Genomic DNA, 21,376 nt, shown 5'->3' on the forward strand with positions numbered 1-21,376 from the left:
TTTAATCCAGGCTTCCATTTATTTTTAATGGAGGAAATTCCACACCCACGCACTGTGAGACTGACATAAAGATTCCTTTAACATTCAGATTTGGACGGTGAGTGGGGGTGATAGCCTCCCTTGTTATTGACACTTATAAGGATCCTTAGTTAGCACCTTGCAAACCTGTGACCCCCACCACCTGAGAAGGGAAATGACAGCAGTCCTGGGAATGTCAACCCTGCAAATTCCACTCAAGCCACACACTATCCTGACCATGTTACCATCCCTTCAGAATCACTGGGCCAACCTCCCAGAACTCGTTCTGTCAACACTGTGGGTGTACCTGCATGGCCATCATCTACTCAAAGGCAAATAGGGGAAGACAGTAAAGGCTGGCTGAGCCAAAAATGCCTAAATCCCAGGCATGACATTGTTAAAAAAAGCAGAAATGCCAATGGTTCCTACCAGAATCCTTCCTTTTGTCCATCTGTTTTGATCCTGAGGCTGTCCTGGATGGAGACCAGTCTGATCCCAGTCTCTGACTTTTCTGCGCCTGAGACAAATTGTTGGCATCTTGGACTCCACTCATTTCCCAAGAAGTTCTATGTTACAAAACAGAGCATTGTTGACCAGCTATTCCTTATTAGAAGTTGTTTCTCTTGAATTCAAAAGTACAACACAGAAAGAGGCCATTTATCCCCAGTGGTTCTCTGTTGGTGTTTATGCTCCACATGACCATTCTCTTGCCATGTTCCTCCAACTTTATTGACAATATTCTTTAATCCTTGCTCCTGAATAATGTTTTTCCAGCTTTCCCTTGGTAGTAACCATGTTTTCACCTCAACTTTGTGGTACTGAGTTCCAAATTCGTACCAGTCCCTGAATAAAAATGTTCGGAAGTGAATGTATTATCGACAAATTTGCGGATGACACAAAAAGAGATGGGACAGCAAGTGGTGACGATTGCACAAGAGTCTCCAGAAGGATGCGGACTGGTTAAGTGAGTGGGCAAAACTTGTCAGATGGACTCTAACGTGGGAAAGTATGAGGTTATGTACTTTGGCAGGAAGAATTCAGGAGATGAATATTCCTTAAATGCAGAGAGGCTGGAGAAAACAACAGAACAGAGGGATGTAGGGGCCGTAGTGCACGAATGTTAAAAAAAAGCTAGCATCCAAGTTCAACAGGTAATAGGGTAGGCAAATAGAATGTTGGCTTATATTTCAGAAAGCATGGAGTATAAAATATTGAGGTACTGCTGAAACTATACAAGGAAATAGACAGACCACAGCTGAAATAGTGTGAACAGTTTGGTCCCTTATCTCAGGAAAGATATAGTTTGATTGGAGGCAGTCCAGAGATGATTCACTGGGTTGATCCCAGGTTTGGAGGGATTCTTCTGATGGGGAGAAGTTGAATAGGTTAGGCCTGTGCTCATTGCAGTCTAGAAGAATAGGAAGAGACCTTATTGAAGCATACGAAATCCTTAGGGGGCTTGCCATGGTAGACATGGAGAAGTTGGCTCCCCTTGTGGAAGAGTCGAGGACCAGCTAGCATAATCTCAAAGTAAAGGGTCACCCATTTGAGACAGAAATGAGAAGGAGTCTCTTGTATCTGAGGTTAGTGAATCTGTGGATTTTGTTTTTACCCCAGAGGGCTGACGAGGCTAGGTCATTATGTATATTCGCAGTGGAGATAGGTTTTCAATCAGCAAAGGAATCAAAGATAATTGGGAAAAGGCAGGAAAGTGGTTTGATGATTATCAATCATCCATGATCTCATTGAACAGCAGAGCTGATTTGATAGGCTGAATGGTCTACTTCTGCTGCTATGTCTTTTTCTTCCAGTCCAGAAATGTGCATCTTGAATCTCCAACAACTGATTGTTGCATTTCCTACATCACAACAGTAACTACACTCCAAATGTTCTTGAAATAGACCTTGTTCACTTTGTCAAAGCAAGACACTTTCATTTTCAGTCAGAGTTGGTGTGCCACTGTATTCCAAAGCCTGATTCAAAGTAGGAGAATATGAATCACTGGGAGGGGCAACCGTGTCCCAACAATAAAAGCTTGCATTTTTGTAGCACCTTTAACAGAGCACAGGAGTGCTGTCAAACAAATCTTGGCACCAATTCACATAAAAGCAGGGTGAGATTCTAGACTTGGTCAAAGTGGTAGGTTCAACAGGTTCCATGAAGCTAAGAGAGATGGAGAGGTTTAGGGAGGAAATTCCAGAGCTTAGGAACATGGCAGCAAGAAACCAGGATTGAAGGAACACAGTGATCTCAGAGACCTGGAGGAGGATAGAGAAGTAGAGATGGGCGAAATCTATAAACAATGCCGAGACTCTGCAATGTACAAGGCCTGACCTGTACTTCCAACTCATCTGCAAGACACAAAGTATTCAATTTGGCATTATCCACCATTATTTACAAATCAAAGTATCCACAGATGAAATTGAATGACATTCTGTTTTATAATCCGAGGAAGGATGTTCTGGTCATGGAGAGATTGCAATGTAGATTTACCGAACTGATTCCTGGGACAGCAGGACGATATTTAAAATCCCTGCCACAGAAAGAGATTGAGGGTGAAACAATGAATGTTTTCAGAAAGGAGTTAAATGTATTTCTGAGGACAAAAGGGATCAAAAGATATGGGATGAAAGCAGGAAGAGGGGACTGAGTTGGATGATCAGCCATGATCATATTGAATGGGACAGCAGGCTCAAAGGGCCAAATGACCTACTCTTGTTTCTATTTCAATATTTTGGAAGCTTACTCATCAACTGGGGCTTTTCAGCTTGACTGTAAGAAGCTGACATGATTTCTCTGATCTTTTTAAATTCATGAATTTTCACAGGAAAAGGACGATGGTGCTTTAAGTCAGCCGACTTTGAGAGAGAGGAGAATTTCTTGCTTGTCTTGGCTCATGCTACAGATGTACGATGGTGACAGATGTCTTATGTTTCTTGCACGGAAACACAGCTGCCAAAGTGTTTTATGCCACAATCGGCTTATGTAAATCTCATTGCTTTTCGACCGTAATAAGCTGTTCCGTTTCCTGGCATGAGACTCCACAGAAACAGCCAAAGGAGCTTAACAGATTGTGTTTTGTCCCAAATACTGAAAACACCAAAAAAATTATAACATGGAAGGAGGTCTAAACAATCTGCCCTCATTTCACTGAAATAACCTGTTGTAAACCTCTTGCATTCTCAGTTCTCTAATGCACCTAACCAGCCTCATCTCAAATGTTCAGATAGAGTTTGTGACTGATGCAGGAACTAAGTGAATCCCAAAGCTTCCCAAACCTCTCTCCATGAGAAGAAAGTTCTCCTGCTGACTATTCTTAATCATTTAAATTGAATTTTCTACCTTCGGCTCCTTACTGCTGACCCTACAAAATCTGCCTGCTTCGATCTGCCGTGTCCCATTGTTCCAGAATTTTAGACATTTTATTCATGATCATGACTTCGCTTGTTTTGTTGTAAACAAAGAAGATCTGATTTTTCTAAACCTTAATATATTCGCACTCCCAAGTAGCACATAACTGAGTTGATGCCACAACCCTTTCCAAGAATTCGTTTTCCCACTTTTGCGAATACCATCTCGGAGAATCACAGAATTATTGCTTTGCAGGAGGAGGTCCATTGTGCCTGCACGGCTCTCCCCTCTTCTGTCTTCTCCTGGTAACCTTGCACTTTCCTCCTTTGCTAATAACCCTTCTCATTCTCTGCAAAAAGCCTCAATTGAACCTGCATCAACCACACTCTCAGACTTACATTTCAGACTGATACCACTCACTGCCTTAAAAAAATTCTTATATCACTTTCACTTCTTTAGCCAACTATTTTAAATCTGTGTCCTCTGGCTCTCAATCCTTTCCCAAGTGGGTATAATTTTGCTCTATCACACTCTGACTATGCAGGAGATCTGTTAGTGGTCTTCGCCGCTAACAGAGTGCTGCCATCAAGCAAAAAAGTCATTTTGCCACCAACACAATATACAAGTCTCAGTGCCAGTGTGATGCCAGCTATGTAGGCCCCACACCCTGACCATCCCTAAAGTCAGAAGTGGTGATGTTTGCTGATAATTGCACAATGCTCAGCACCATTCACAACTTCTCAAATACTGAAGCAGTCCATGTCCAAATGCAGTAAGACCTGGACAATATTCAGGCTTAGAACATAGAACAGCACAGCACAGTACAGGCCCTTTGGCCCTCGATGTTGTGCCGAACTTTTATCCTACTCTAAGATCAAACTCACCTACTTACCATTCATTATACATGTGCCTATCCACAAGTTACTTAAATGTCCCTGATGTATATGACTCTACTACCACTGCGAGCAGTGTATTCCATGCACTCACCACTCTCTGTGTAAAGAACCTAACTCTGACATCTCCCCTAAACCTTCCTCCAATAACCTTAAAATTATATCCCCTCTTGATAGCCATTTCCACCCTTGGGAGAAATCTCTAGCTATCCACTCTATCTATGCCTCCTTTGTCTTGGACACCTCTATCAAGTTACCTCTCATCCTTCTTTGCTCCAATGAGAAAAGCCCTAGTTCCCTCAACATTTCTTCAGAAGGCATGTCCTCCAGTCCAGGCAGTATCCTGGTAAATCTTATCTAAACCTTTTCTAAAGCTTCCACATCCTTCCTGTAATGAGACAACCAGAACTGAACACAATCTTCCAAGTGTGGTCTAACCAGGGTTTTATAGAGCTACAGCATAACCTCACGGCTCTTAAACTCAATCCCACTGCCAATGAAAGCCAATGCACCATACACCTTCTTAACAACCCTATCAACCTGGTTGGCAACTTTGAGGGATCTATGGATGTGGATCCGAAGATCCCCCTGTTCCTCCACATGGCCAAGAATTCTGCCTTGAACCTTGTAATCTGCATTCAAGGCTTGGGCTGACAAGTGGTAAGCAACATTTGTGTCACACAAATGCCAGGTAGTGACCATCTCCAATAAGACATAGCCTAACCAATGCCCCTTGTCATTCAATGGTGTTACCATAACCTAATTCCCCCAATATCAACATCCTGGACTCTCCACATAAAGGCAGTGGTTACAAGAGCAGGTCAGAGGCTAGGAATACTGTGGTGAATAATCTACCTCCTGACTCTCCAGAGCTTGTCTATCATCTACAAAGGCACAAGTTCAGAGTGTAATGGAATATTCCCCATTTGCCTGGATGGGTGTCGCACTTAAGAAGCTTGACACCATCCAGGATGAAGTAGCCCACTTCATTAGCACTATATTCACAAATGTCCACTCTCTCCACAGACGTTAATTAGCAGCAGTGTGTACAAGTAGAACTGCAGAAATTCACCAGAGATTCTAGACAGTGCCTGGGTAGAGTGGACATGCAGTCGGACAGATTAGGATTGAAGTGCACAGCCTCAGACTGAATGGATAATCCTTCAGGACTGAGTTGAGGAGGAATTTCTTCAGCCAGAGGGTGGTGAATATGTGGAACTCGTGGGTGTGTACGCGATGATACTGGGACAGGCTAAACAAAGACAAGCTCAGGATTTCCTGGAGGGCTGGTATTCATCCACCAGTTACATAAGCAAACACACTGAAATAGACCCCATCTACAGACCAATACAGTACAAAACTGGGAGTAGAACCACCCACCAGAACAGACAGAACCGTGTAAATTTGGGGCAGATCTCAATGATAGCGCTTCATCCAGAGGCTACACAGCACTGAAGATGTCACACAGCACTGAAGATGTCACCCAGGAGGCAGACAAAACATTTGCAACAAAATCAACCAGCTCAGAGAACCAACCAACAACTTAAATTCTCATTTATCTTTTTTGCGTAATTTCTGCCTCCTGTAACTGAGTGGGAGATCTTGCAAATGAGGAGCAAAGGAAAATATTTCCTTAAATCTGTCTTTTGTGAGCTGGGTGGAATTAATCAATACTGTGGGCTAGATGGTGGGATCCTGTATGGTGAAATTTTTCATCCTGGCTGTTGTGAGTTGAAAGCTTTCAAAAATGCCAGAAAGTGAATGTTCAGCTCATCGTGTGACTGAATCGACTTCCACAACACTCTTGGTGCTTTCAAGCACACATTTTCAACACACATTTTGTTAAGTCTATAAAAGGGGACAGAAATCTCTTTTTTTCTAAAAAAAAAGCTGACAATGCAACTGACCTTGATCTGGCAAGAACAAAGCGGGAGCACTGAAATCCAGGGCAAGTGTTTCAATTGCCTAATCCATCCGCAATTGTCAAGCACCAAACAATCTCCTTAAAAGAATTTATCTCCGCGGTATTAAGCAGTTCAGCATCTATTGTTTGAGGGGTGCGTGTGTCTGTGTGCATGTGCATTACATATATTAACCGACCAAAATAAAATTACCAGCATCTCAGAAAAACAGCTCCAAGTGTTTGAAACACCCCCAGATTAACAGAACAACCTTTCACTTCACAGCATCTCAGCCAAATTAAATTTGATGATATAAGCCCTTGAGATGCATACCATTGTTTGTCATGTTAAGATTATTAAGCTCTATCCTCAACCCTCATTCATCTGCCATTAAGTGGTCCATAGGTTCAAAGAAAGATTATGTTGTTTTGCAACAGACAAAAAAAAAGCAATATACTAACGATGCATTTTCATTTGAACGCTTCTGTTCGGTGGCACCAAATCTTCCAGTTCGCTCCCCTTATCTGCAGAGTCATGTGGGTTCATGGAATGACAGATAATGTACAGCACAGAAATAGGCCATTTGGAGCAACCGGTCTATTTCAGGTGACCATGTCCCAGATAAGTGTCCTGCTCTAACTTGAAGTTAATCAGCTTGATGCCAGTCAAAGAATCATGCAATGACAGAGGGCAAAAGGAGGCCATTCAGCCCATTCTAACAGTGCTGGATCTTTGGTACATTTATTCAATTAATCCTGGTCCCCCGCTCTCACTCAGTACCCCCTGGAAATGTTTTCCCTTCAAGTATTTGTCCAAGAAAGTTACAAGTGAATCCGCTTCAGGCAAAGTGATCTTGCTTGCTGCTTCGCCGGTCAAGATTGGTCTTTTCAATTATCTCCTGCATCGTATTTTTGTGTGGGATGTGAACATCGCAGGCAAAGGCCAGCATTTGTTGGCAAACCTTAATTGTCCATGAATTGACGGAAATGCTGGGCCATTTCACAGGGAAATTAATTAGTGTGGTTCTGGTCAGCCAGATCAGATAATGACAGCAGAATTCCTCCCTGAAGAACATTAGTGAACCAGATGAATTTCCACAACATCAAATATAACATCACTGACACTAGATTTCAATTCCAGATCATTTTTAATGATCTCTCATTGGGAAGATTTAAGCAATAAGATCCAGGTGGAAGACAGCAATGAGACTGGAGAATCATGGAATCACTGGAATATTTGGTAGAAGAAGGCTATTCAGCCCATTAGATTTAATACTGCAAAGTTCAGAATAATTTCTTTCCTCCTTTTCTGTCCCTTTCCCCACCTACAAAATCAATGCCTTCTGAAACCTGGGTATATGGAGGCCTCAGCATGGTTCCTTCAAAACGGGAGGCCCAAATTTTCAAGTGTTGTAATATTTTGCTTCATTTGCAAGCATGTTACCAGGGTTGGAGGATTTGAGCTATAGGGAGAAGTTGAATTGGCTAAGGCTGTCTTCCCTGGAACATTGGAGGCTGAGGGGTGACCTTATAGAGGTTTATAAAATCATGAGGGGCATGGATAGGATAAATAGACAAAGTCTTTTCCCTGGGGTAAAGGAGTCTAGATTAAGAAGGCATAGGTTTAGGGTGAGAGGGGAAAGATATAAAAGGAACCTAAGGGGCAACTTCTTCATGCAGAGGATGGTACATGTATGGAACGAACTGCCAGAGGAAATGGTTGATGCTAGTACAATTGCAACGTTTAAAAGGCATCTGGATGGGTATATGAATAGGAAGGGTTTGGAGAGATATGGGCTGGGTGCTGGCAGGTGGGGGGGTTGGGATATTTGGTCGGCATGGACAAGTTGGACCGAAGGGTCTGTTTCCATGCTGTACATCTCTATGACTCTATCTCTGCACTGGCTCTTCAAACAAACACCATTACCAAGAGCTCATCTCCTGCTTTCTCTTGTGCCTTTGCACATTATTTCTACTAAATAACAATCCAGTTGAATAAACCTCTTGAATGTCTCAATTCAATCTGCCTCCAACACACTCAGGCAGTGCATTTCCAGGCTCTAATTATGTGCTGTGTGAAAGAGAATTTTTTTAAAATTACGTATGGGATATTGTTGGCTGGGCCCAGCATTTGTTGCCTGTCCCGAGTTGAACTTTGAGAAGGTCGGGGTGAGCTGCCTTGTTGAACTTCTGCAGTCCACCTGCTGTAGGTTGCTTGCCCTTTGGGACGGACTTCCAGGTTTTTGATCCAACAATAGTGAAGGTATTGGTCATTTATTTCCAAGTCAGGTGGTGAGTAAGCGTGAGTTTGGATGGTGCTGTCTGAGGATCTTTGGTGAATTTCTTCAGTGCCTTTTGGAGACAGTACACATTGATGCTACTGTGCTTTGGTGGTGGATGCTTGTGGATGTGGTGCCAATCAAGTAGGCTGTTTTGTCTTGAATTGTGTTAAACTTCCTGAGTGTTCTTGGGGCTGCACTCATCCAGGCACCTGGGGAACATTCCGTTAGACCACTGACTTGTGCCTCGTAGATAAAGGAAAGACTTTGGGGAAGCGGAAAGTGAGTTACTCGTCACAGTGTTCCTAGCCTCTGATCAGCTTTTATAGCCACTGTATTTATGTGTCGGGTCCAGTTGAGTTTCTGGTCAATGGCAGCCCCAAGGATATTGATAGTGAGGGATTCAGTGATAGTAACACCACTGAATGTCAAGGGGTGTTGGTTAGATTAGTCTCTTATTGAAGATAGCCATTGCCTGACCTTTGTGTGGTGAAAATGTTACTTCCAATGTCAGCCCAAGCCTGGATATTACATGGATTTTGCTGCATTTGAACATGGACTGCTTCTGTATCTGGCAATTTGTGAATGGTGCTGAACATTGTTCAATCATTAGCAAAGATCCCCACCTCTGAGCTTGTCATTGATGAAGCAGTTGAAGACGGTTGGGACCAGGACACTGAGGAACTCCTGCAGAGATGTTCTGGAGCACGACTATCTTCCTGTGTGCTGGGTATGACTCCAACCAGTGGAAAGTTTATCCCTGTTACTCGCTGACTCCAGTTTTGCTCGGGCGCCTTGATGCCACACTCAGTCAAATGCAGCCTTGATGTCAAGGGCAGTCACTCCCACCTCACCTATGGAATTCAGCTTTTTTGTCCATGTTTGAACCAAGGCTGGAATGAGTTCAGGAGCTGAGTGACCCTGGCAGAACCCAAACTGGGCATCATTGAGCAGGTTCACAACTCCTCTCAGTCGAGACATTTGTCTGCACCCCAGTCCTGAATGACTGACCCTTGATTCTGAGACAGTTCCACTCTGTTACAGCTGCTCCTAACAGGGGGTCACTGGCATGACCAGAAGTGACCCAAGTTGAACTTGCGCATCTTATTCAGGTCAGGTTACACAAAGTACAGGAGTCTTTATAATCTGAATATTTACACCAATGGAATTTAGAATGGGGCAGGAATTTGTTTTAGATTTTAACTTCCTCTGACAGTTTGTTCAACCTCACAGAATAGTGTTCTAGAATCCTTTACATCCACATAAAGTCAGAGCCATACAATGCAGAAACAATCCCTTCAGTTCAACTCATCCATGTTGACCAGCTTTCCCAAACTGAACTAGTCCCATTTGCCGGTGTTTGGTCCATATCCCTCTAAACCCTTCCTATCCACATATTCGTCTAAATGTCTCTTAAATATTGTAATTGTACCAGCCTCCACCACTTCCTCTGGCAGCTCATTCTGTACATGCACCACCCTCTGTGTGAAAAAGTTGCCGCTCAGATCCCTTTTCAATCTTTCCCCTCTCACCTTAAACCTATGCCCTGTAGTTTTTGGATGCCCTACCCTGGGGAAAGGAATTTGACTATTCTCCCTATCCATGCCCCTCATGATTTTATAAACATTTATAAAGGCCACCCCTCAGCCTCCTATGCTCCAGGGAATGAAGTCCCAGCCTATCCTTTTGAATCAACCCTTCCAGTCTCGGTAACATCCTTTGCACTCTTTCCAGTTTAATAACATCCTTCCTATAGCAGGGAGACCAGAATTTTACATAGTATTGCAAATGTGGCCTTACCACATGTCTTGTACAGCTGTAACATAACTTCTGTAACTCAATGATCTGACTAATGAAGGCAAGCATACCAAATGCCTTCTCCACTACCGTCTGTCTGTGATACAACGAGAGAGGATAGACATCTCACTGTAAAGACAGCACCTCTAATGGTATACCACACCCTCGGTACAACAGACAGACATCGATATGTTCCTCGTCAAAGTGTTCAGAGAAGATATGACACATCTGGAACAGGCAAGACATAAATCCAGGCCTCCAACTTGAGAGGCAAAGACACTACCACTGCACCACAAGAACTCCTTCTATAGAGAGTCGTAAACTCAGTTTAATGGGTTCAAGTCTCCGGAGCAGGACTTGAACCCACAATCTTTGAACTTAGAGGTGAGCATGCTTCCCTCCAAGCCACAGCTGAAGGCTGATACAATGCACAGTAAAATGATAGAGAAGGAAAGTGGGTTCAAAGAAATGCAGACAGCTAGCAACACAAGAGGGGCTCCAGCTGTCAGGCTCCCTAATCTTCTGGTGGGAAACACTCATAAAGCAGGAGGTTCCAAAGGGCCGCTCAACCAACCATGCTCGACAAGACATCTTCTCAGAGAATGCACAATGCTCCTTTGGCTGGTCTGGAGGTAGCAGGAGTTCATCAAACATGATTGGCTGCTGTCAAAAAGGATGAAGGAATGGCTGATGCCAATATTTCAACAGAGGAGAGGAGGGAAAACCAACAGATAATGATCAATGAGCATTAGGATTTAAAATGAAACTCAACTGGCACAGTTACTTTCAGTTCATAATCAATTCTGTTAATGCTGACAAATTAACTGTGTGCTTCACTGAGCAAAGACTTCACTTATACAGAGGATCTTTTATAGAGACAATCTCATAAACTGAGAGTTCTTCCTGTTAACTAGAAATTACACTTAACAAGACAGACTTGTCAGCTAGGAGAAAGTGAGGACTGCAGATGCTGGAGATCAGAGCTTAAAAATGTGTTGCTGGAAAAGCGCAGCAGGTCAGGCAGCATCAAAGGAACAGGAGAATCGACGTTTCGGGCATATGCTGTTCCTTTGATGCTGCCTGACCTGCTGCGCTTTTCCAGCAACACATTTTTAAGACTTGTCAGCTTTCTATTTTTCTCAAAACTCTACATTCAGTCTTACACACAATTCACAGATTTAGACAAACACACAGTCATACAGATAAACAGTCACACAAACAAATACAAATTCACACATACAGATAGACTCACAGTCAGATTCACAAAGACACAAACAGAGACAGACACACATTCATGGAGACAGTCAAACACAGTCACACAGACACACATACACACAGGCACACAAATAGATGGACACAGTCATACAGACACACAATCAAATACAAATGCACATATACAGACACTCACACAGTCAAATAGACAGTTAGAGTCACACAGATACACATCAGCCACACAGACAGAGCCACAAATACGCAGCTACACACATTTCATGTACCTTCCTTATATTAACTTTAGGACAAATGCCGCTCATTGATCTTGGACAGCTTATTTTCTGCCAAATCCCCTTCCATATATAGAATCAGAGAATAGTACTGCACAGAAGGAAACCATTCAGATCCTTGACTCTGTCCCATCTCTTTCAAAGTGTAATCCCATCAACTCCACTCCCCAGCTCTTTCCCCTTTTCCCTGCATTTGTTCCCCTGAAAATTTTAATTGAATTCCTTTCTGAAGATTCAATTGAATCTGTATCCACCACCCAATCTGATGGTATGTTCTAAATCCAAACCACTGTTGCAGAAAATGGTTTCTCCTTAAAAGAACTCTGGATCCTGTGGGTGGTCGCAACAGTTATCTTTGATTCCTCACTTGATGTGTACCCAAGGCTGGGTGTTGCAGATACAAGTATGGGGCCAGGAGTCACCACTGTATTGATATTGTGACCTTGTTACATAACAACAACTTGCCTTTAGACAGCACCTTATGATTAGTGGTGGTTCACAGCAACACCAAAGAAATTTGATGTCGAGCCAGTTCAGAACATTTTAGGATTGGTCATCACAAGCTTGGTAAAAGAGATGGGTTTCTAAGAGATTGCAAAGGAGGAAGGAAAGATGGAGATGTTTAGGGAGGAATTTGTGAATGCAGCTGAAGACTCAGTCACCAATGAAGGAGTGATTAAAACAGGGATGCAAAAGATCCAGAATTGAAGGAGTGAAGGAATCTCAGAGAGTTGTGGAGTTGGAGGAGATTACAGAAACAGGGAGGAGTCAGGCCAAAGGAGAAATGGAAAATGAATATGAGAATTTTAACATTGTTGAGTTGCCAGATTAAGAACCAAGTCAGATCAGTGAGCACGTCACATTGTCCAAGTTCAAATGCACGAGGCTTAGAAACAAGTTGACAAACTGTTTCAATTGCCTTGTTCAGTGGACCAGTGAACAGGAAAACAGAGTGAGAGTGTCATCTAGTGGACAATGTATATATCACAGGTTTTAAAAAATACAGTATGAATGTGATTTTATTTCACACGTTTTGCATCTGCTCCTGATGCCAAAGCACTTCCCAGAATTAATTATCAGTAAATGCAGATGTTATTGTTAAGAAGGGAAGTTCAACAGCCAATCTGTGTACAGCAAGCTCCCAAAATGTGAATCACATGACCAGAGTAATCTATATTTGTGGTATTGATTGAGAAATGGATTTTGACCAGGACACCAGGAATGCCTCCTCTGTTCATCTTCCAAATAGTGCCATAGGATCTTTTATGTTTACCTACAGGGGTTCAAAGTCTCACATGAAAGCTATGGTGCAACACTTCTTCAGTACTCCCCTGGAATGTCAGCTTAGATTTTGAGCTCAAGTCTCTAGCAGAGAGTTTGAACAATCTTCTGAACTGCCAGCTCTAGTTGGACCATTTCCAAACAAGAGTCATACTGGAGCCAAAACCTGTACTCTATTTCTCACTCTTCAGATACTGACAGACCTGCTTAACGTCTCCGGCATTTCCTGCTTTTGATTCTGGTTGGATCATATTTTTCAGAAGTTCTATCACAAGGCCGAACACCGCAAATAGCTCCATCTCACTCCCACCTTATGGCAAACCTGGCTGCAATTAGTCAACAATGGTGGTTGCAATACCCACAATCCTCTGCTCCCCCGAAACCACTCTATTGTTTGTGCAGTTCTCTTGACACCTAGGTCTTCATAATATCCTGGGTATGTTTGTTGACACTCTAGTTGGAGTGAAATGGTAAACAAAATTCCCCTCTCACGTTGCTCACAGGTATATCCAGGAAGATCAATCAATCTTAAAAGTCCTCACAATTCGTGTTTGGTTCTAAACCACCAGTTTTTGCGTCTATTCTACAAAGCTTTACAAGGCGACTGACTGTGTGGAGTTTGCACGTTCTCCCCGTGTCTGCGTGGGTTTCCTCCGGGTGCTCCGGTTTCCTCCCACAGTCCAAAGATGTGCAGGTCAGGTGAATTGGCCATGCTAAATTGCCCGTAGTGTTAGGTTAGATGTAGATGTAGGGGTATGGGTGGGTTACGCTTCGGCGGGCGCGGTGTGGACTTGTTGGGCCGAAGGGCCTGTTTCCACACTGTAAGTAATCTAATCTAAAAAAAAAGTCACAGTACAAGTGACAGCAATGCTGTTGTTATTAACATGCTGCAAATCTTAATGATTTGTTTTCAGATATACCTCTACAATGAGAGAACTAAGCTTTCCAAATGGCCAGGCCAATGGAATTTAAAACATAAGAACCTGGAGAGGAAGAAATTGAATGAAGAAAAGAAAGGAGCTGCCTGGGCTCTCCAGAACACATTGGACTGGAGACTGAATCCCTCATTAAAAGCTGGAGTCAGCACCCATTCCCATATTAAATATGTTTGCAGGCTTCCCCAGTATCATCAATAAGTTGCATGGAGGGTTCTGGCATGGACTAAAGGGGGAAGTGGACTCTTTCTGTACCATAACTTTAGAACTCTAAGTATCTCTCTGATTAATACAAGATCCACGTGAAATGGAATTGAGCTCACAAGTTAAACTGCAATATTATTATCAGAATTGACAAGATTTTTTATTGTCCATAGCTCCCATGGGACACACAGACAGGCACCGATTCTTTCTGTGGAGAGAAAGGGTATGCAAATGAGCCTCTGAGGTACATCATCACCTCAGTAGTCACATGACAGGGACTCTGCTAGAAGGTTGGAACCCAAGCAGTGAAAAGCAGGTACCCTGCTGCCTTATCATGATATCCATATTATAGAGAAGCACTGTTTAAAGAAACTGGACATCTGGTCCAAATTCCATCTGGTTAATGCATATGGGAAAGTAAATTCTCATCATGCTATTTGGGGAGCAGGTTTGTTAGGGGAACTTGTTTTCCCTGACTGGGATCATACTCAACAATATGATCCAACCAGAGGTGCTATTACACACAGATGGGACTTATACTCAGGCCTCCTGAGACAGAGGTAGGGACACTACCACAATGCCATAAGTGCTCTCGGACTGAAATCATATCATACGCAGACTGAAAAAACTAATCAGGAGGAACTCATTTTATTTAATAGGCAGCGTCCAACCCTATCAGCCGACAAGAAGTTTTGACTGAGGTCCAACTCCCTTGTAAAGACAGATATCTGTCATGTGGATATTTTCAGAGTTAAGGGACCAGTTTTTGGATGTCATTTTGAACTCATTTTTAATGCAGAGACTCCTGTCAGAGGTCCAGAAGGTGCACATTTCAAGTCAACAAATTACAGCACAAGTTGCTTAAACAAGCAGAAGGTATCCCGAGGAAGCATTTTAAAACAAAAAAATGGTTGTGTTGTTGTATTCTGGAATGTTCTGCCTCAAAGATTGGCAGGACCAGGTTCAAGAGCAACTTTCAACTGGAATAAATGTTTGAGGGAGAAAGAGACTGCAGGATAGAGTAGGGTTCAGGATAGTAGCAGTTCCAGAAGGCAACCCAATACCACATTCTCAAGGCCAACCATGGATGGGGTAATGAATAGTGACCCTGCCAGTGACATCCCCATCCCAAGAAGGGAATAAGAAGGAATGAGAAAGGGCTGAATGAGTAACTCTTCCAAGGGTTTGCATAGATACAATAGGCTAAATGACCTCATTCAGTGCTCAATGACTTTTCAGTGACCCTCAATATTCTGGTGTTTTCCAGACACCATGATATTGGGTCATTTCAGCAACAGTCTCACAATCATTCAGTACCTTCCACTCAGGGATCTGTTCTCAGATAGGACTGTTTCAAAAGGGAGCTCGTGACTTTTGACCTTTCTTGTTGCTTGATGGTCCAATTCACTGAAGAATCTCTGGACACCAGTACATTTATTAACCATTTCTGAGAACAAAGGCAGAGCCAGAAAAGAAGAAAAGATGGATTAAAATATTTCAGACACTTCGAAAGGCAGGGCAAAATAAATTTAACAAATGGTCTTTAAGATAGTTTGTAAACAAATCTTGTTAATACAAAAGTAAAGACATTGGATGATGAGTTATCCAGTAATGCAATTCTTCAATCTGTAACCGGAATCATTTTTCATCAAATTGACCAATTTTGGTGCAGATTCTTTACAAAGCTGAGAGATCTCTGCAAAACCTATCAATGCCGACAAATATTTATGTCGTACCTTTGATGTAATAAAATGTCCCGTGCTGCTATACAGAACCATAGTCAAAAAAGATCTGGCATCAATCTTGTAAAGACTGTGTCTTTTTACTTCTGTGATTTTTGAAAAAAACTACAGACTGAAATGAGAAATAAATTGCTTTCAAGCAGGGATTTACAAGGATGGCTGCACATTTCAGTAAGAATTTGATATCTTTTGTGAATTCTATTTGTGTAGTTGTGAGTTCCAGCAATATGCTGATGAACTATGAAGCTGAACTGATAGAATTGCAGATGCTGAAAATCAGAATCAAAAACAGAAATCGCTGAAAAAAGCCAAGCAGGTTGGCAGCATTTGTGCAGAGGAATCAGAATTAACATTTCGGATCCAGTGACCCTTCCTCAGAACACAATTAAAACGTTAACTCGGATTTCTCTCCACAGATGCTGCCAGACCTGCTGAGCTTTTCCAGCAACTTCTGTTTTCGCTTCTGATTTTCAGCATCCGCAATTCTAATGGTTTGAACTGTAAAGCTGATTGGTTTGCGGACTCAAGATCAATTGTCAAAAACAAAGATCCCCTGTCTACCAACATCTATTAGCCAAACAGTTAAACAGTTTAGGCTGTGAACGAGACATATATAAAGTAGTTCAGAACAAAAGAGAAACCAGCAGAGCTGAAAACTCTCTCTCTCTCACACACACACACACATATTTCTCTGCAGTAAGCCATTTTAAATCAGAATCAAACATGCCTTTTTTTCAGCAGATGCTGCAAGTTGTGACTTTGAATTGGATAAGCCAGAGAACTTTCATAAGTGGGTCAGCCATTGTGTGCGTCTTGTAAATCAAGAACCAATCCAACAGATTTTGTGAACAAAAATGATGGAACCTTTCCCCAGTTTTCCTTCCTCCCATGGGTTTATTTTCCCTGTTTACAGCATGTGTAAGAGCATGTGTGTGTGTGAGAGAGAGAAAGAGAGAGGGTGTGTTTGTCAAGTAAGGGTTTTAATCTGTAGAATTTACTTAGTGTAATTTAACTGTTTATCTGTAGCTAGAATACAATAACCTGTAATAAAAAGTGATTTCTTGTTTAGTTCAGGAACCTGGTCTGTGGTTTCTATCTGAAAATCAGCTAGTTTAGGGATTTTGAGTATTTATGTTAAAAACTTTAAGTTTTGCAATGACTTCCAGTGTGATGTGCAACATGAGGAGCCATTATTTCTGACGCTCAAGAGCTTCATTGAAGTGTTAGATTCTGAGGAGTATGTGAAAGGAGAAAGTGAGGTCGAGAAGCAGAGATGTGGGGCAGGAATTCCAGAGTTTAGAGTGAGCTGTGGACAGGGCCATGGATGATGGCTCGGATAAAATCAAGAGCTCAGAGATCTGAGGATTGTAAGGTTGGGAATTAGAGAGATAGGGGAGGGGCAAGGTCTTGAAGGATTTGAAATTAAGGATGTAAAGTTTTCCAAATTGGATAGGGGCTTGCTGCGACATAATGAGCAGAGACTTGGATGTGTCAAACACACAGAGAGTGGACTGTGGGAGGTCAATAATTACACTGGGTCCATTTAAACACAACTTGATCCACCTCTCTCCATTCACCCACTTGATGGTCAATGGGGCAGGATGACAAGGCACCTGGAGTTGTGCCGACACGGCATGACAAAGGAGGTTGAAGCTTCTGCTGTTCAATCACTGGATTTGAGAAATTAAGAACAAAAGCTATTTTATCCCGGACACCGATTAGCCCGAGTCCACGAGAAACCAGAGGCATCATTTTCTGCAGGACGGAAAGTGAGTAGTCAGGCAGTTTGAGGGCAAGGTTCTCTTGAAGCTATGCAAGTGCTGGGAGGTTTCACACACAATGCTCAGCACACTGTCAAAGTGAATGCCACATCTAGAAGTCACTGCTGAGCATGAACCTCAGGGATCAATGCAGCAGGTTATTGACTTAGAAGGACATTCCTTGAGAAGCGTCCTTCCATATTGAGTGATGGAAAGAATGATTAACAACAGATACTGTATAAGATTGAACCCAAACTATTTGCATCGTTCTGCACTCTAGCCAATGGAACTGACTGGCTTCCACAGACCTGGACATCACTCATGTACATTTGCAGAGTGGTTAGAATTGTAGAATCCCGAGAGAGCACAATGAGGCCATTCAGTTCATCAAGTCTGCATCGACCCTCCAAAGAGCATCCCACCCAGACCCAACCCCACATTTACCATGGTTAATCTGACAAACCTGCGCATCTTTAGACTGTGAGAGGAAACTGGAGCACCCCCAGAGGAATCCCACACAGACACAAAGGGAGTGTGCAAAGTCCACACAGAGGATCACCTAAGGCAGGGATTGAACCCAGGTCCCTGGTGCTCTAAGGCAGCAGTGCTAACCACTGAACCACCTTGCCACCTTAATGGTTCCAGCATCAAACTATTATCCCAGAGGGTCCATTCCAAATCAGCCACTGTAGCCTGGAACTTGAGCTGTGTGAAAACTGGGCAGATTGTGAAAAACATCCCATTGATACATTAATGCCCTACAAAGCAGGAAACTGCTCAACTACCGTCCGTGTCACAACCTTCTCCCCACATCAAATGCCCCTAAACCTGGATTGGTCTACATGGGACTCACATGAGTCTCAAACTGCCTGATTAATTCCTCTCGCAAGTGGCCAAGCAAGTCACCACCCAGTTGAAAGAATAATTGCTGGAAGATTTTCTCAATCTCAAGTCAGGTGGTGAACTGAGACTTTCCTCTTGATTTTTGAAATTCTCAGGGAAGGCAGCGTTCTACACATCTGCTTCTTCCCAACTAACTCAGTGTACCAGTGGTTTCACCTTACAATGAAAACAATGGATGTTAAAAGAGACAAAATGAACCCAAACTAAAAAATAATGGCCCCTTAGAGGAGCACTAGACATGTGTCCAAAAGGAACATTATTTCAAAATGCTGCTTTTTGAGGGGAAGATAATGCACTTCAGCCCCTGTGGTCCCCATGGTCCTGAAGCCCTCTTGTGTGCCAATGGACACCATGTGTTCCCTTTCCAGTGCTACTCAGGTGTGGGCATAACTACAGAAGCAAGGCCAGCAGTTGGGTGTAACTACCCCCTCTACAGCCTGCTATCTGCAACCATTAATGGCCACCTTGTCCAAGACCAGGAGCAGATCCATGGAAGGGTCCCTCAACCATCTTGCAGTTTCTCTTTTCAAATGCTCGAGGTACATTAAAGAATGCCCACTGCTGTTGTATCTTATCAACTGAATTGTGCACAATGAAGCTTCGATTTCTCAGGCCAACTCAAGGGCAGGCTGTAAAATGCTAGCCTTGCTCAGAAATGGAGGCTAGTTGAGGGACCTCTCCATGGATCTGCTCCTGGACTTGGACGAGATGGCCATTAACGGTTGAAAATTTCACAAGAGGAACGAAATCAGACAGCAGAATAATTCCAGAAGAGATTCGGGGAAGGTGGGGTAAATGCCAGAACGTATTGTCCTACCTTCCGGCTTCCCTGTCGGGGGGTTGTAAATCCCTCTGGGTTTGTTGTACAATCCATGCTCTGCCAAAGATTCCAAGTCAGTCCATGGGACGTTGCTCTCACTCTGTGAAGAGGAGCTGCCCAGCAGGCTGTCCTCGGGATGGTCATCTTGCAAGGCATGTTTCTTGTCCACCATCTCGTCCTCGGGTGCAGTGGCTCCCCGTTGCTCCCCCCACTCTTGATGGCATGCGGGTGAGACTTTGAAGTCACTCAGTGACGCCGGCGGTGACGGGGCTGGCTCAGGGCTTGGCACGTGCTGCCGCTTCAGGTCAGAGCGGTCAGTCAAGCTGACCACAGAATGTGTGAAGCCACCCAAACCGGCCCGCTCCCGCCCTTCATCCCTACCTGGGCTTCCGGGCCTTTTCCAGACATCTGTCTCCACAGCCAGCCTCCGAGCTTCATTCTCAATGCGACCATTGAGGGCGGTTGCCATGGAGCAGATGGCATCAATACGCTGCTGCCTATCCTTGGACCCAACACCACTGGCTTTACAGCTCATCATCCCCTCACAGTGTGCCAGGGGTAGGGGCTCACCGATAAACCATGAAAGCTGAACTGGAGTGGAGGAGCGGTCTTGACAGCGTCGATGTGATTCCAAGTCTTGAAGTCTCAATGGGCTATACTTGCTGGATAGACAATGATGGAACGGTCTCTTGGTATCATTCAGCTCCCGCTGATACATCCCACTGTGTAACAAAAGACCAATTGTTACTTTTTACAATCAACAGCACAAGAGAGCATTCGATTACACTGAGGAATCCTTCGTAAAATTGAGAATTTTGAAGAAGAACTTTCATCTTTGACGCAGCTAGTGGAGACCAAGAACTCTCTGCCAAAGGCAGTGATGGTCAACAATTTCAAAAAGGAATTTGGATGGACACTTGTTGCAACAGAGTGATGAGGATCAACCAGGGGAAAGAGAATGACAATGGAGAGCTGTGATGAGCCAAATGGCCTCACTCTATCCCATGAGTGGCTCAATGATGTTCCATTTGAATGGGGATGGCTGTCAGATGAGTTTAGGCCCAAATGCCTTTGTAGCGAAGTTAAGATTAAAGTCTTAATTTGAGTTTAGTCTCCCCTATGCAAATGAAGATACTGCCAGATGCTTATCACAGGGGTAAGACTGAGGCTGCAGTTCCCCCTTCAACACCAAGTTAACTGGCCTCCATTACATCAATAGGAAATGTGGTGTAGGAGGGGTGGGGTATGAAGGGATGAGAGGCAAGGGTAAGAAGAGATAGGAGGAGTATGCGGGGTAAGGTTATGAAGGGATGAGGTGTAGGGAGGGGTGTGGGTCTGAGGACTGAGGTTACAAGTGGCAGGAGGTTGCGGGTCTGAAGAGATAAAGGAGTGAAGGTATAAAGGCATCAGTGGTCAGGGTGGGTTAGGTGAGAGTACAAGGGGGTGTGGACTAATGAGGGCTGAGGTTGTGAGGGGCTGTGGGGGTAGGATGGGTTATGCTTCAAGGGAATGAGAGGCTGAGGGTAGGAGAGTTGAGTAGAGCAGGTAGGGGCCAGGAAGATTGATGAGGGGTTGGCAGGGACGTGGTGACTTGTTGGCAGGGCACAGCTTGGCACAGTGATGCTGCAGGACTAATTATATCAGTCATGCCAGAATCCTTTCCCTCTCTCATACCTTTGCACCGTCCATTGTCTCTTATATCGATTGGCTGAGCTGCAAGGGCTTAGTACAGTTGAAGCAGTGAACTGCAGGGATCCTGTGGTGCAGTGGTAACGTCCCCTATTTCTGAGCCAGAAGGCCTGGGTTCAAGCTCCATCTGCTCCCGAGATGTGTCAGAGCATCTCTGAACTGGTTGATTAAAAATACCTGAAACTATGAGCGACCACTATCCACTCGTCTCAATAATGGCTGCATTTATCAAAACTGGAGTAACAGAAGGAGACCTCAGTTATAACAGAAAGGGTTTGGACAATCAATTTATTACCTAATCA

The 21,376-nt window shown here is 43.5% G+C and overlaps 1 protein-coding gene across 4 annotated transcripts in view; it reads right to left on the reverse strand.

Annotated features, from left to right (window-relative positions):
* Positions 1–21,376, reverse strand: part of LOC140469383 (centrosome-associated protein 350-like) — a 161,867-nt gene that overhangs the window by 70,149 nt on the left and 70,342 nt on the right. For all 4 annotated transcript variants that reach the window (XM_072565847.1, XM_072565846.1, XM_072565848.1 and 1 more), the window contains 3 exons: positions 19,383–20,107; positions 15,478–15,607; positions 448–584 (listed from right to left, as the gene is read on the reverse strand). In XM_072565847.1, the coding sequence (XP_072421948.1) occupies positions 448–584; positions 15,478–15,607; positions 19,383–20,107 (992 nt within the window). The remainder of the gene's footprint in view (positions 1–447; positions 585–15,477; positions 15,608–19,382; positions 20,108–21,376) is intronic.

The sequence above is a fragment of the Chiloscyllium punctatum genome, chromosome 49 (genome assembly GCF_047496795.1).
Source record: "Chiloscyllium punctatum isolate Juve2018m chromosome 49, sChiPun1.3, whole genome shotgun sequence".
In the NCBI taxonomy this organism is placed as follows: domain Eukaryota; kingdom Metazoa; phylum Chordata; class Chondrichthyes; order Orectolobiformes; family Hemiscylliidae; genus Chiloscyllium; species Chiloscyllium punctatum.